This window comes from Leucoraja erinacea, chromosome 5 (assembly GCF_028641065.1).
Source record: "Leucoraja erinacea ecotype New England chromosome 5, Leri_hhj_1, whole genome shotgun sequence".
NCBI classification, from domain to species: Eukaryota; Metazoa; Chordata; class Chondrichthyes; order Rajiformes; family Rajidae; genus Leucoraja; species Leucoraja erinaceus.
Genome location: NC_073381.1, coordinates 2,174,628 through 2,189,739, shown reverse-complemented (window position 1 = coordinate 2,189,739; position 15,112 = coordinate 2,174,628). Strand labels below are relative to the sequence as shown.

General features: G+C 43.3%; 1 protein-coding gene across 1 annotated transcript in view; it reads right to left on the bottom strand.

Moving 5' to 3' along the window:
• The window catches only part of sec63 (SEC63 homolog, protein translocation regulator), a 106,523-nt gene that overhangs the window by 35,653 nt on the left and 55,758 nt on the right, over window positions 1-15,112 (bottom strand). Inside the window, exons 5-10 of the mRNA XM_055634979.1 lie at window positions 13,115-13,176; window positions 10,214-10,272; window positions 9,203-9,253; window positions 8,952-9,060; window positions 5,469-5,563; window positions 2,930-3,062 (exon numbers count right to left, since the gene is read on the bottom strand). Coding sequence (XP_055490954.1) covers window positions 2,930-3,062; window positions 5,469-5,563; window positions 8,952-9,060; window positions 9,203-9,253; window positions 10,214-10,272; window positions 13,115-13,176 — 509 coding nt within the window. The remainder of the gene's footprint in view (window positions 1-2,929; window positions 3,063-5,468; window positions 5,564-8,951; window positions 9,061-9,202; window positions 9,254-10,213; window positions 10,273-13,114; window positions 13,177-15,112) is intronic.

The following is a 15,112-nucleotide window of genomic DNA, read 5'->3' as shown; positions in this document are numbered from 1 at the left end:
AATATAACCACTTGGGATTAGCATAGATGAGGCATCATGGTTGACATGGACGAGTTGGAACGAAGGGCCTGTCCTGTGCTCTATGACTATGACTAACTTATCTGTGAATTGTGAACTTCTAGAGTGTTAAAAGGCGAAAGTGTTATTTTACGTTTAAGAAAGAACTGCAGATACTGGAAAAATCGAAGGTACACAAAAATGCTGGAGAAACTCAGCGGCTGAGGCAGCATCTATGGAGCGAAGGAAATTGGTGACGTTTCGGGTTGAGACTGAAAAGTCTGAAGAAGGGTCTCGACCCGAAACGTCGCCTATTCCCTCGTTCCATAGATGCTGCCTCACCCGCTGAGTTTCTCCAGCATTTTTATCTACTTTCATGTTATTTTAAGTGATATTTTAACTTGACATCATATTTGACAAGAACATCGCAAGCCAAAGAGCCTATTGTGAGCCTGCAGAAGTAAAAAATAAAATCTTAATTTACTTAATTTTGATCGGAATATTAAAAAAGGTAACGAAAGGGTGTGCGGATGCGGCAATTGGCAACCCTCGTTAACCAGGTGCAGAAGAAGATCATGGGAATTTGGCAAAATAAGTTTCAGACGCATTATCCTTTCTAGAATTGAGATTGTACCTGTTTTTCTCTTGTCTGGGAATGTGACAGAGATAAGGAAGAGATAAGCCTGTTTAACCATATAACAATTACAGCACGGAAACAGGCCATCTCGACCCTTCTAGTCCGTGCCGAACAATAATAATAATAATAATCTTATTTATATAGCACATTTTCAGTCAACTTGCATTGACCCCAAAGTGCTTCACATAATTACATTACATTACACACAGGCAAAGGTGGGTGAAGTGTCTTGCCCCAAGGACACAACGACAGTATGCACTCCAAGCGGGATTCGAACCGGCTACCTTCCGGTCGCCAGCCGAACACTTAGCCCATTGTGCCATCTGTCGTCCCTCAGTGGAAAGTTACTGAATGCTGGATCACAATAGTTAACTCCAGAACGTCGGTAGCTATTGTGATCAAAAACACAACAGCAATGTCTGGATAGACCACCCGCGCCCTCTACCGCTAGTAGCTCGGATTGGCTCGCAGACGGGGCAGTGGCGCATTCTGCATGAAAGATGAGATAGAATAGTGTCAAGATGCCCTTGTATTATGTTTGACTTGCATTAACCATCTGTTGTTGAATAAGATTGACGTAAACAAAGAGTATGTTATGACTAATTAAATAATTGGTACCCATACAGTAGATAGTAATAACAGGATAATTATATCGAACAAAAAAAAAAAAGTTGTTTACTGCACAGTATAACTGTCGGCTAATTCTGCTGGGGAGTCGGAGAACTGGTAAGCCGTTAACTGCCGCCATCTCTCCCTGATATCATGTAACAAAGTCTCTTGAAGCAAACCTGCGTAGTCTCTGCTTTTACTTTTCCTTTCATTTCCCTCTAAATGAATGTCTTCCCCAGAGCCTAAAAAAAGGAACTGCAGATGCTAGTTTATACCAAAGATAGACCATAAAATGCCTAAAATGCAGGTCATGCTGTATTTTTGGAGACAATGAATAGGTGATGTTTCGAGTTGTCAGATGATGTTGAGACCCTCCTTCAGTGATACTGGGGGAGTGGGAGGTGGGTGGGGGAAGGAATAGAGGCAAGACCAGGACAACTCAGGACTGGCAACACATGACCTCAGCCAGGGTGGTTACCCGATCGGCTGATTGGTGGCTAGTGATGTTGTGATCCCAAGAGGGATACATCATTGCAAAGTGTTGAACTGGATAACCGACTTTTAGTGGGTATGCTATATTCTACGACCGTTATGCCTTTGCAAACTGGTCTTAAAGTACTTAACAAGCTGTAGTTACAGTTTACCAACCTTTCTGGCTTTAAAACAAAATAAGTGGAGTCTACTCGCCAGCCGAGTAGGGATGACCAAGGCCACTAGTGATGAACGCCACCTCCTCTACGGACGTGTACCCCCGGCCCAACGGCTGAAGTCCAGGAGAAGCTTTCTCAGCCATGTCCAGCCCCTAATAGCATCACGGGAAGAAACCAGACTCCAACTATGGACAAAAAGGCTTGAGGACGACCCCCCCTCCTACTGACATGGGTATCCCTCCTTCTGAAGCCCTCCCTCCGGGCTCAGAAGCACCATGGGTCCAGTGGAAGACGCTCAACCGCCTGAGAACAGGAACAGGGCGATCAAAAGCTGCCATGGCCAGATGGGGCTATGAAACTGGCCAAACCACCTGTGAATGTGGAGAAGAGGACCATACAATGCAGCACTGCCTTGTCTGCCCCCTACTACCCAACCAATGCAGCCCAAAGGATCTTGCAGTGTTCAATAAAAACGCAAAGGACTGTGTAAAGGAATGGGAAACTGTCATATAACCAACCAGCTTCAAAGACACGAAAAGAAGAAGGAGTGGAGTCTAATCCCTGAAACACCTTGAAAATCCGGGAATTTTTCTAACATATAGTATGTTGACTATATTTATGCTTCAATTCTAGTTCATGTTTTTTTTTTTTAAGTTAAAGATTAGTTGTCCTTTACTTCCGTTCCAGAAACGTCGCAAAATAAATAGTTGCACCTCTGTGGGGAGAAACCACAGATCCTTCAGTTAATAGCAGAACGGTGGAGATAGGAAAAATCAATGCCATAATTTTGCGAGCATCTTTCAGCAAGGCCATTGCTGAGAGATGTCACAGAACTGAAGATCGTTCAACCAGGAGCCACTTGTACAAAGCAGTCACTTCACACTACAAAAGACTGCAAAAAGAGAGCCATTGTTTTGTGAATTGAAGGTTTAGGAAAGATGGATTGTCAAATGTTTTCATTTCTATTAGAAACGTAAAAGCAATTCACTCCCCATTCCCACCCCAACCTTTTCAGTTCTTTTGTGCTTATTCTCACCTTCTTCCAGATTTTGACTGATCTCTAGCCGGGAAAGATGCGCAAGGAGCAGAACTCTGGACTTCACACTGTATGGCAAACAAAATGGAAGTTCTTTCTTCTTCTCATTAACATTACCAAGTTCTCGAATAAGCTGCAATTTAAAGAAAGAAATATCAGATAGTATAACGGAATAATGAAAAAAATTAGCAAGGAAAAAGGTACTATTACACTATATATATATATATATATATATATATATATATATATATATATAATATAAACATACATAAGTTATATGTATATATATAACTTATACATTATATAACTTACATGAAAAAATTTTGAGTATTGAAATGATATGCATTGAAATGATATGCATATGTGTATGTGTGTGTGTGTATATATATATATATACACATACACACACATATATATATATATATATATATATATATATATACACACATATATACATATATATATATATATATATATATATATATATATAAAAATATATATATATATATATAAATATATATAATATATATATATATATATACATATATATATACACACACACACATATGCATATCATTTCAATCCTCAAAGTTTTTCATTTTAAAATCTCAAATAATGTTCACATTCAGTGAAATACTATAGACGTGTGTGTGTGTGTGTGTGTGTGTGTGTGTGTGTGTGTGTGTGTGTGTGTGTGTGTGTGTGTGTGTGTGTGTGTGTGTGTGTGTGTGTGTGTGTGTGTGTGTGTGTATGTGCGCGCGTGCATACATGTCCAAGAAAAATAGGCACTATTATGTATATGTATATGTGGAAGAAAATATGAATATCCTTTCTTACTTAATTTTGATTGGAATTGAACAAGGTAACGAAAGGGTCTTTGGATGTGACAAGTGGCATCTCTCGTGGACCAGGTGCAGAAGAGGCTCGTGGGAATCGGCAAAGTAAGATTAGACGTATTATTACCTCTTGTCTGGGAATGTGTTGAAGGGTGGATGGTAAATGTAAACATGAAATAGTAGACGGAGATAAGGAAGCTTGTTTCTCTCTGCAGTGTGTTACAGTCGACCACGGCTACAGTCCCCTACTGCTAGTAGCGCAGATACGTTGCAGTAAATGGGGGGTGTATGATTGGCTCGGAGAGGGGATGGTGATGCGGTCTGCCTACAAGGTGAGATGCTCTTGTATGTTTGACTTGTATTAATCACCTGTTGTTGAATAAGATTGGCATAAACCAAAAGTATGTTATGACTAATGAAATAATTGGTACCCATGTCGTAGAAAGTATATTTTCGTAGTTGTATCTAACAAAAAATTTAAAAAATGTTTTACTGCACAGTATAACTGTCGACTAATTCTGCTGGGAAGTTGGAGAACTGGTGAGCTGTTAACTGCCGCCATCTCTCCCTGATATCATGTAACAAAGTCTCTTGAGGCAAACCTGCGTAGTCTCCGCTTTTACTTTTCCCTTTAATTTCCCTCTAAATTAATTTCTTCCACAGTTACCTTTCAATACCAGGACTTGACCAGAACTTAATCCATATGGAGACGCACACAACCACAGAACTGGTTTGGAGCGATTTGGGTCAAACACAGGCAGATGGGACAAATATACACAGGACATCATGGTCAGGATGGGCAAGTTGGGATAACTCAGCAGGTCAGGCATATCTTGAGAGGTCCGAAGGATCCCAACCTGAAACATTGGCCATCCCGTGTACTCCAGAGATGCTGCCTGACCTGCTGAGTTATTCCAGCACTGTCTTTTTAATCCATGTGGAGCTGCCACAAACCAATAAAATTGATGATCTTCCTATGAATTCTTGTTCCAATTCCCATAGGCCAAGTAGAACAGTAAAACGCTCCCTTCCAGCGGGACAATAGACACAAATGACCAGAGAAATATCACATAGGGAAATGTCAGAGAGACTGAAAAAGGGCCCCATCCTGAAAATTCACCTAACCATGTTCTCCAAAGATGCTGCCTGACCCACTGAGTTACTCGAAGGTAGACAAAAATGCTGGGGGGAACTCAGCGGGTGAGGCAGCATCCATGGAGCCAAGGAAATAGGCGACGTTTCGAGTCCAGAGCCTTCTTCAGAAGAAGGGTTTCGACCCGAAACGTCGCCTATTTCCTTCAATCCATAGATGCTGCCGTACCCGCTGAGTTTCTCCAGCATTTTTTGTCTACCTTTGATTTTCCAGCATTTGCAGTTCATTCTTAAAACACTGAGTTACTCAAGCACTTTGTGTCTTTTTTTTTTTAAATCAGCATCTGCAGTTCCTTGTCACTTCATCAAGAGAGTGTTTTTCCGCAAGGTTATTGCACTAAAGCTTTGCCAGGATCTGGGTGGTATGAAAACCTCCGCTACAATTCCCGTGGGTTCCTTCCTTCCTCTGAGATAGTGACCTAACTTTCCATTTACCACTTGGTTCTGGTGTCACACCCACCGCTCAATCTACTATCAAAATCTCAACTCACCAATGTAGAAATGAAACAGAGAATTACAAGCAGAAGTACATGCGTGTACAATGTTCCTACCAGTGGGATTTCAACATTGTCCATAGGTCGCATGACTGCTTCCTTGTTACTGCGTGGATCAAACTCAAAGGCAGCCGTTAGCACCATTATCAGCCCTAGAAGCAATGGGGGAAAGGAGACGTTCTTCAGCACAAACAAAGAACTGCAGATGCGGGTTAACACACAAAAGGGCAACAAAGTGCTGGAGTAACTCAGCAGATCAGGCAGCATCTCTGGAGAAAATGGATAGGTGACATTCTGGGTCGAGACCATTCTTCAGACTGGATGGGTGATGTTTCGGGTCAATAGCCTTTATCTGACTGGATGGGTGACGTTTCGGGTCAAGATCCTTCTTCAGATTATGACCTTTTCAGACCAGCCGAAACATCACCTATCCATCCATGTTCCCGCTGAGTTACTCCAGCACTCTGTGACATGTCATCTATCCATGTTCTCCACAGATGCTGCCTGACCCGCTGAGTTACTCCGGCACTATGTGAAACGTCACCTATCCATGTTCTCCACAGATGCTGCCTGATCTTGCATTAACTGGAGTTTAAAAGGATGAGGGGAAAATCTTATAGAAACATATAAAATTATAAAAGGACTGGACAAGCTAGATGCAGGAAATATGTTCCCAATGTTGGCCGAGCCCAGAACCAAGGGTCGAATAAAGGGGAGGTCATTTAAGACTGAGGTGAGAAAAAAACGTTTTCACCCAGAGAGTTGTGAATTTATGGAATTCCCTGCCACAGAGGGCAGTGGAGGCCAAATCACTGGATGGATTTAAGAGAGAGTTATCTGACTCTATCTGAGTTCTAGGGGCTAGTGGAGTCAAGGGATATGGGGAGAGGGCAGGCACGGGTTATTGATGGGGGACGATCAGCCATGATCACAATGAATGGCGGTGCTGGCTCGAAGGGCCAAATGGCCTCCTCCTGCACCTATTTTCTATTCTATGCTTCTATGATCTGCTGCATTACTCCAGCAGTGTCCTTTTGTGACGTACTTCAGTAATATTTAAGTGACACTTAATAAGTGACAAGAATATGGTGTTAAGTGAAGTGAAACATAAATCTGAACTCAACGGAATGAACATTTCACACCTGTGGGCATTTGACCTCCTAAAATTACAGAACAAAATGAAAAAGAAAGCACATGCAAGATTTAAGAGGATGGAAAAAAAAAAAAAAAAGAGCCTTTGAGAATTATAAAGGAGGGAGGAAAGAATTTGTGGCAAATCCCAAAATGTTGCAAGGACTTGACAGCCTATGCTACAGGAAATGGTTGGACAGGCTAGGACTTGTTTCCTTGTAGTGCAGGAGGCTGATGGGTGTTCTTACAGAGGCGAATTAAACCACGAGGGAATAGATAGAATGAATGCAGAGATCCTTTACCCAGAGTAGGGGAATCAAGAACCAGAGGACATAGGCTAAAGGTAAGATGGGCAAGACTTAAGAGGAACTTGAGGGGCACCATTTTAATTCAAAGGGTGGTGGGTATATAGAACGAGGAGGCAAATACAATCACATCATTTAAAAGACAATGACAGGTGCAGTGGCCATTTGGCTTGTTTTGTGTGTCATTAACTATGGCATGTGTCTTTAAATTTTAGACAGCCCATTATATTGTGGGTGGGATTTATGACATAGAAACATAGAAATTAGGTGCAGGAGTAGGCCATTCGGCCCTTCGAGCCTGCACCGCCATTCAATATGATCATGGCTGATCATCCAACTCAGTATCCCGTACCTGCCTTCTCTCCATACCCCCTGATCCCCTTAGCCACAAGGGCCACATCTAACTCCCTCTTAAATATAGCCAATGAACTGGCCTCAACTACCCTCTGTGGCAGAGAGTTCCAGAGATTCACCACTCTCTGCGTGAAAAAAGTTCTTCTCATCTCGGTTTTAAAGGATTTCCCCTTTATCCTTAAGCTGTGACCCCTTGTCCTGGACTTCCCTAACATCGGGAACAATCTTCCTTATTCCTTATAACAATATTTTTGTATGTGTTTGGAGCTAAGTTTCATGCGCAGAAGCTTAATTTTTAGCTTAGTTTTGGATCAGCATGGAGAATGTTTACCCTTTGATCATGCGAAGTGTAACGGAGACACGAGGAGTTTTCTAACGTTTAAAGCGATAAGCTGGAGTTCGATGAAGATTATGGTAACGACTCGGAAGAAGTTTGGATATACCTTATTGTTTTTCATCAACAATAAAGACTGTGTTTTGGAAGATTTGTCTGTGAAGAAGCTCTGAAGGTCTCTGACAGTGAGCTCGCATGCGTACAAAGACATTCCCCTTAACCATGTAGTGTAGTGGCACCAAACGTGGTCAGGAAAAGGCCAGACGTCGGGCAGGTTCAAACAGTAATTTTTATTCAGGCGTTACACGTAAGTTTGGTCCGCTAACGTAATTGTCATTGCTGCTGTAGCTGAGCGAGGGTGTTGTCTCGAGCTCAGCTTCCTATTGACTCTCCAGATCTTAAGGGGAGATAAGCTTATGTAGCAGGACACTCCCCCTAGGCCGTGACGTCACGTGCCAGCCTTCGTAGCTACTGACGAGGGTTCGACCATAAATGGTCTGTGTATCAGCTGACGCCACAGTAGTCCATTTAGCGGCTAGAGGGAGTAGTCTCTTGAACGATATAAAATTCTGCCGCATGGATCGGGAAGGACTTGAGGGATATGGGCCAAATGGTCAAAGGGTAAACATTCCCCATGCTGGTCCAAAACTAAACTAAAAACTAAGCTTCTGCGCATGAAACTAAGCTCCAAACATCCAAAGGCTGCTGCTGCGGGTCTGCGGATGGCGGCACCGGGAGCCGCGGGTCCCTGGAGGGAGACCGCTTTTCGGGGCTCCTGCAACGGCGACTTCTCCCGCCCGTGTTGCGGGGTCGAAGAGCTCCTGGAGCGGGGCCTAACATCACCGCCCCGCGCGGCTTGGAATGCGGGACTTTGCGAGCGCACACCGGGGGCTCCAACATCAAGACCCGGTGTGCGACCTCGCACCACCCGGCGTGGCTTTAATGGCCGCGGGACAATCGCCATCGCCAGCCGGGGGCTTTGACTTTGACTCTGACATCGGGGGGGAGAGAGTGCAGTGGAGAGATAAGTTTATTTGGCCTTCCATCACAGCTATGTGATGGATGTTTATGTAAAATGTAATTATGTTGTGTCTGGGGTCTATTTGTGTGTAATGTATGGCTGCAGAAACGGCATTTCATTTGGACCTCCAGGGGTCCAAATGACAATTAAATATACTCTTGATACTCTTGAAATGCAGCAAAATGGGACCTGCTTGTCATCTTGGTCGGCTTGGAAGAGTTGGGCCAAAGGGTCTGTTTCCGTGCTGTACGACTCAAATAAAAACTATTTGACAAATCCTCAAGAGTTCTGGGCTCTGCAATTATTTGTGTATTCCTCAGTATTGCAATGTCTCAAAGAGGAACTAGCAATGCAAGAAAACAAACTCGTTGAAAGTATCAAACTTAGTTACTTACGTTTCATGTTCATATTGGGAGTCCTGTTCAGAAAGTGCATGTACAGCTGTGTTGTGTGAATAAGTATCTGGTCACCACTATATCGAACCGAGCGATACCACCATGTTCCCTACATCCAGGAAGTAAAAGTAAGTGCCAGTTTAATGCAATACACTGATCCACTGAGGTATGGTCTGGCCTCAGTATTCATAACAAACAAATTATTGAAACATATTAAAGCAGAATGACTTTCAAAATGAAACCAGACTTACCACAACCACAGGAAGAATCACCATGAATGCAAATCCATACACAGCCAAAACCTACAACATTTAATAAAGGCAAAATTATCATGCTTTTCTTGTTACATTTCCTAATGGCCCTAAAAATATGAAGTCTCTGATAATCTTCACAAATTATATTAATAAATATATTTAGAGCTATAAAATAAATGCCTACTTGTCCTTAACTAGAAAGTTTAGTTTACAGATACAGGACCATCGGCCCATCGAGTCCGCGCCGACCAGCGATCCCCACACACTAACACTATCCTACACACACTGGGGACAATTTACAATTTTACCGAAGCCAATCAACCTACACACTTGAAGGTAGACAAAAATGCTGGAGAAACTCAGCGGGTGCAGCAGCATTTATGGAGCGAAGGAAATAGGCAACGTTTCGGGCCGAAACCCTTCTTCAGACTGATAGGGGGTGGCGAGGAGAAGAAAGGAAAAAGGAGGAGGAGCCCGAGGGCTGAGGGATGGGAGGAGACAGCAAGGGCTAACAAAATTGGGAGAATTCAATGTTCATGCCCGCAGGATGCAGACTCCCCAAGCGGAATATGAGGTGCTGTTCCTCCAATTTCCGGTGTTGCTCGCTCTGGCCATGGAGAAGGGTTTCGGCCCGAAACGTTGCCCATTTCCTTCGCTCCACAGATGCTGCTGCACCCGCTGAGTTTCTCCAGCATTTTTGTGTACCTTCGATATTCCAGCATCTGCAGTTCCTTCTTAAACCTACACACTTGTACGTTGTTGGAGTGTGGGAGGAAACCAGAACACTGTAGTGGTAGGTGGGGACTGAAGAGTGGACTTGGTAGTATACAAAGAGTAATCCCTTTGGAACACAGAAAGAGGAGGAGGAAATAAATCTATTGATGCAATCTTGGACCACCATAAATTAGCCCAATACGTCTACTGGTGCAATCTAGTTGGATCAAAATGCTGCAAAGATTTATTATTCGTTCAAGTCAACGCACTTCGCAAAGTCATATTGGAACATACCAACATTGAGTTCTTCTGATCTACGATCCACGAAGGAAGGGCGATACCAAACGTTGTAGCTGAAACAAAGGAGTCACTGCCATTAGGTTAGCCATACAAAGCAATCTGATGAAATACGGGAGATCAGGGCATTCTGCATAATAGTACATTGGATACCTCATTTCGTATTTAGGATGCATTTGTAGAGACTACAAATGCATTTGTAAAGACTGCCAACAGAATCACCAAATAAATGTGTGTAGATGCATTAATGACAACTCAGGAATACAGTGCAAATGCCTATCCTCTGCACTGGAAACCTGATTATCATCTCCACTGATACTCCAGAGGCAATCTTCTTCTTCTTTTCGCGTCTATCTTGTTACAAATGTTGATCTCGCTGCCATTGTCCGCCAGCTTCCGGCAACAATCAGTGGGAGCCACCACTTGTCGCAATAGATGATGGTGGCGGCAGAATTAGCTCAGGATACTTCCAGATTCCAGCCCAGCGAAGTGGACGCTCCAGAGGCAATGAAGCAAATAGTGATCACACTGCTGCACAAACAGGTGCAGAGACATTTTAGGGAACCTGTCCACGAGATTTGAAGGAAAGGGTGTAGTTGCTCTGTGTCAATAGGCAATAGGTGCTGGAGTAGGCCATTCAGCCCTTTGAGCCAGCACTGCCAGTCAATGTGATCATGGCTGATCATCCATAATCAGTACCCCGTTCCTGCATTCTCCCCATATCCCCTGACTCCGCTATTTTTTTAAGAGCCCGATCTAGCTCTCTCTTGAAAGTATCCAGAGAACCTGCCTCCACTGCCCTCTGAGGCAGAGAATTCCACAGACTCACCACTCTCTGTGAGAAAAAGTGTTTCCTCATCTCCGTTCTAAATGGCTTACTCCTTATTCTTAAACTGTCGCGGTCTGAAGAAGGGTTTCGGCCAGAAACGTCGCCTATTTCCTTCGCTCCATAGATGCTGCTGCGCCCGCTGAGTTTCTCCAGCAATTTTGTGTACCTTCTTAAACTGTGGCCCCTGGTTCTGGACTCCCCCAACATCGGGAACATGTTTCCTGCCTCTAGCGTGTCCAAACCCTTGACAATCTTATATGTTTCAATGAGATTCCCTCTCATCCTTCTAAACTCCAGAGTGTACAAGCCCAGCTGCTCCATTCTCTCCAGTCCCACCATCCCAGGAATTAACCTTGTAAACTGCACTCCCTCAATAGCAAGAATGGCCTTCCTTAAATTAGGGGACAAAAACTGCACACAATACTCCAGGTGTGGTCTCACTAGGGCTCTGTACAACTGTAGAAGGCCCTCTTTGCTCCTATATTTGATTCCTCTTGTTATAAAGGCCAATTTAGACGCCATTTAGATAGTAATCTGCCTTCCTGTTTTTGCTACCAAAGTGGATAACCTCACATTTATCCGCATTAAACTTCATCTGCCATGCATCTGCCCATTCCCCCAACCTGTCCAAGTCACCCTGCATTCTCATAGCATCCCCCTCACAGTTCACACTGCTACCCAGATTTGTGTCATCTGCAAATTTGTCAAAATGTAGGGCTCATGGCTATACCCTGAACAGACAACTAGTGTGAGCCATTGCTAGGTACAAAAAGCAAGAGTGCATTACGTTGAGAGATAGCCCAGAATCTAAATGTTCTTGCATAACCTCCTGTTAGATGTCAGAGAAGCAGCATTTCTCCCTAGTCCCATTTTACCCAGAGTAGGAAAATCAAGAACCAGAGGACAAAGGTTTAAGATGAGAGGGAAAAGATTCAATCTTTGAATATGAGGGGGGGAGGACAACGGTTTCAATCTGAGCATTGTAGGCATATGGAACAAGTTGCCAGAGGAGGTAGCTGAGGCAGGTACTATAATAGCATTTAAAAGACACAGATTAATACATGGGTAGCAAAGGTTTAGAGGGATATGGGCTGCACATAGGCAAATTGGCTAGTCGATGGGACATCATGGTCGTAATGGGCCGAAGGACCAGTTTCCACGCTGTATCTCTACACAAAACTATCTAGCCAGCTGTTGAGACATTCACAGCTCTTGGTCAGGAAAGGGTAGTGGGTGCATGGAACAAGCTGGGTAGTTGAGGCAAATATTATCGCAACGTTTAAGGAACATTTAGACAGGATAGCGTAAGTTTGAGTATAGGAGCAGGGAGGTTCTACTGCAGTTGTACAGGGTCTTGGTGAGACCACACCTGGAGTATTGCATACAGTTTTGGTCTCCAAATCTGAGGAAGGACATTATTGCCATAGAGGGAGTGCAGAGAAGGTTCACCAGACTGTTTCCTGGGATGTCAGGACTGTCTTATGAAGAAAGACTGGATAGACTTGGTTTATACTCGCTAGAATTTAGGAGATTGAGAGGGGATCTTATAGAAACTTACAAAATTCTTAAGGGGTTGGACAGGCTAGATGCAGGAAGATTGTTCCCGATGTTAGGGAAGTCCAGGACAAGGGGTCACAGCTTAAGGATAAGGGGGAAATCCTTTAAAACCGAGATGAGAAGAACTTTTTTCACACAAAGAGTGGTGAATCTCTGGAACTCTCTGCCACAGAGGGTAGTTGAGGCCAGTTCATTGGCTATATTTAAGAGGGAGTTAGATGTGGCCCTTGTGGCTAAGGGAATCAGGGGGTATGGAGAGAAGGCAGGTACGGGATACTGAGTTGGATGATCAGCCATGATCATATTGAATGGCGGTGCAGGCTCGAAGGGCCGAATGACCTACTCCTGCACCTAATTTCTATGTTTCTATGTTTAGTGGTATATGGGCCAAAAAACAAGCAAGTGGGACTAGTGTAGATGGGGCATGTTGGTCGGCGTAGGCAGGTTGGGCCAAAGGGGCTGTTTCTACTCTGTATGACTCTATAAGATGAAAACAAATGGCGGCAAAATACCTTGTGGACCATCTGGATTACCATATTCTTCCCAATTCTTACGGGACTCTTCATCTGTTAAACTGAAAGAGAATTAGCTGCAATATTAAAAACTGGCATCATTAACACTACAAAGGAAAAAAGCAAACTATTCATGAGATTTGGCGACAATTTACATGGTTGAGATTAACGAAAGGTTTGAATCGTTGACCCAATGAACGGGTAACATTATTATCACTGCAAAGCTAATAAATTGTGTACAGACCAACAAGCACATTAATAGTATAGGAAATCAATTTAAAATGTCCATTCTTTTAAAATGATAGTGACTGCAATATATTTATTAAAAATATACAGCTACAAATATTAAGGTTCCAATTGAAGTTTATCTTATAGAAACATATAAAATTATAAAAGGACTGGACAAGCTAGATGCAGGAAAAATGTTGGGCGAGTCCAGAACCAAGGGCCCCAGTCTTAGAATAAAGGGGAGGCCATTTAAGACTGAGGTGAGAAAAAACTTTTTCACCCAGAGTTGTGAATTTGTGGAATTCCCTGCCACAGAGGGCAGTGGAGGCCAAATCACTGTGGATTTAAGAGAGAGTTAGATAGAGTTCTAGGGGCTAGTGGAGTCAAGGGGTATGGGGAGAAGGCAGGCACGGGTTACTGATTGGGGACGATCAGCCATGATCACAAGGAATGGCGGGGCTGGCTCGAAGGGCCGAATGGCCTCCTCCTGCACCTATTTTCTATGTTACCATAGCAGATGCTTCAATATCCTAGTCACTTTATTCCAATTACTGTTAATATTTCAACAACTTGGGTTCACTAGTGAAAAAATACACTCAGTCAAAGCACTTTAAATTATGTGCAACGTGGACTCAGAGTGAGGCCCAACGCAAATTGGAGGAACCGCACCTCATATTTTGCCTGGGCAGCTTACAACCCTGCGATATGAACATTGATTTCTCCAACTTCGAGTAACCCCTGCTTTCCCTCTCTCTCTGTCCCTCCTTCGCCCTCGATCTACGACGAGTTTCACTGCCCTTCTGATTAATTTTGCTGAATGTATGCTCCTTGTCCAATGTCACCTTCCCCTCAACTAACAATGAACCATTCTACATTTCCTTATCACTGTCTGCTTTGATCTTTAGTTTTCACACCTTACCATTCCATACCTCTAGCACCCTCTCCCCTGATTCTCAATCAGAAGAAACATCACCCATTCCTTCTCTCCACAGATGCTGCCTATCCCGCTGTTACTCCAGCATTTTGTGACCATCTTCAGTGCAAACCAGCATCCGCAACTCTTTCCTACACACTGGCCATGTACCTGTCTAATTGCTTCATTAAACAAGGTGATATTTCCTGCCTCAACTACTTCCTCTGGCAACTCATCCCATACACCCACCACCCTGCACGAAACGTTACCCCTCAAATACCTATAAAATCTTTCACCCTTCACCTTAAACCTCTACCCTCTGGTTCTTGATTCCCCCCACTCTGGGCAAGAGACTATGCGATCTATTCCTCTCAAGATTTTACACACCTCTATAAGATCACCCCTCATTCACTTGCGCTCCAGGGAAGAGAGTCCCGGGGAATTTTACTGATTTATTTTATGGCTTTTATTCTCTAGTTATTTTAGAATATTGTTTCCACAAGAGTTGAACGTATTAATGTCACGGGAATCAGCTACATAAAGGTCAGCCAGCACTAAAACAAATAATTGAACAGCAAAATCAACAGTTAAGATTGCTTAACTGTTCAATATGGCACTGCCACTATTATTCAGAATTTAAATAAGTCAGCAATTCTGAATGGAAGTGTAAGGCTTTTCACACCGATTTAACAAGAGAGAGCCAACTCAAATTCCAGGGTAACAGAATTAAATAATGCTATAATTCATCAATAGTGACCAAATAATGGTGCAATTCTGCCCTACATGGTTTAAGATGGCTGACTGCAACTGTGTCAAGATGGCGCCCAACCCAGGCGACTATTTGTGTGCGAGTCACA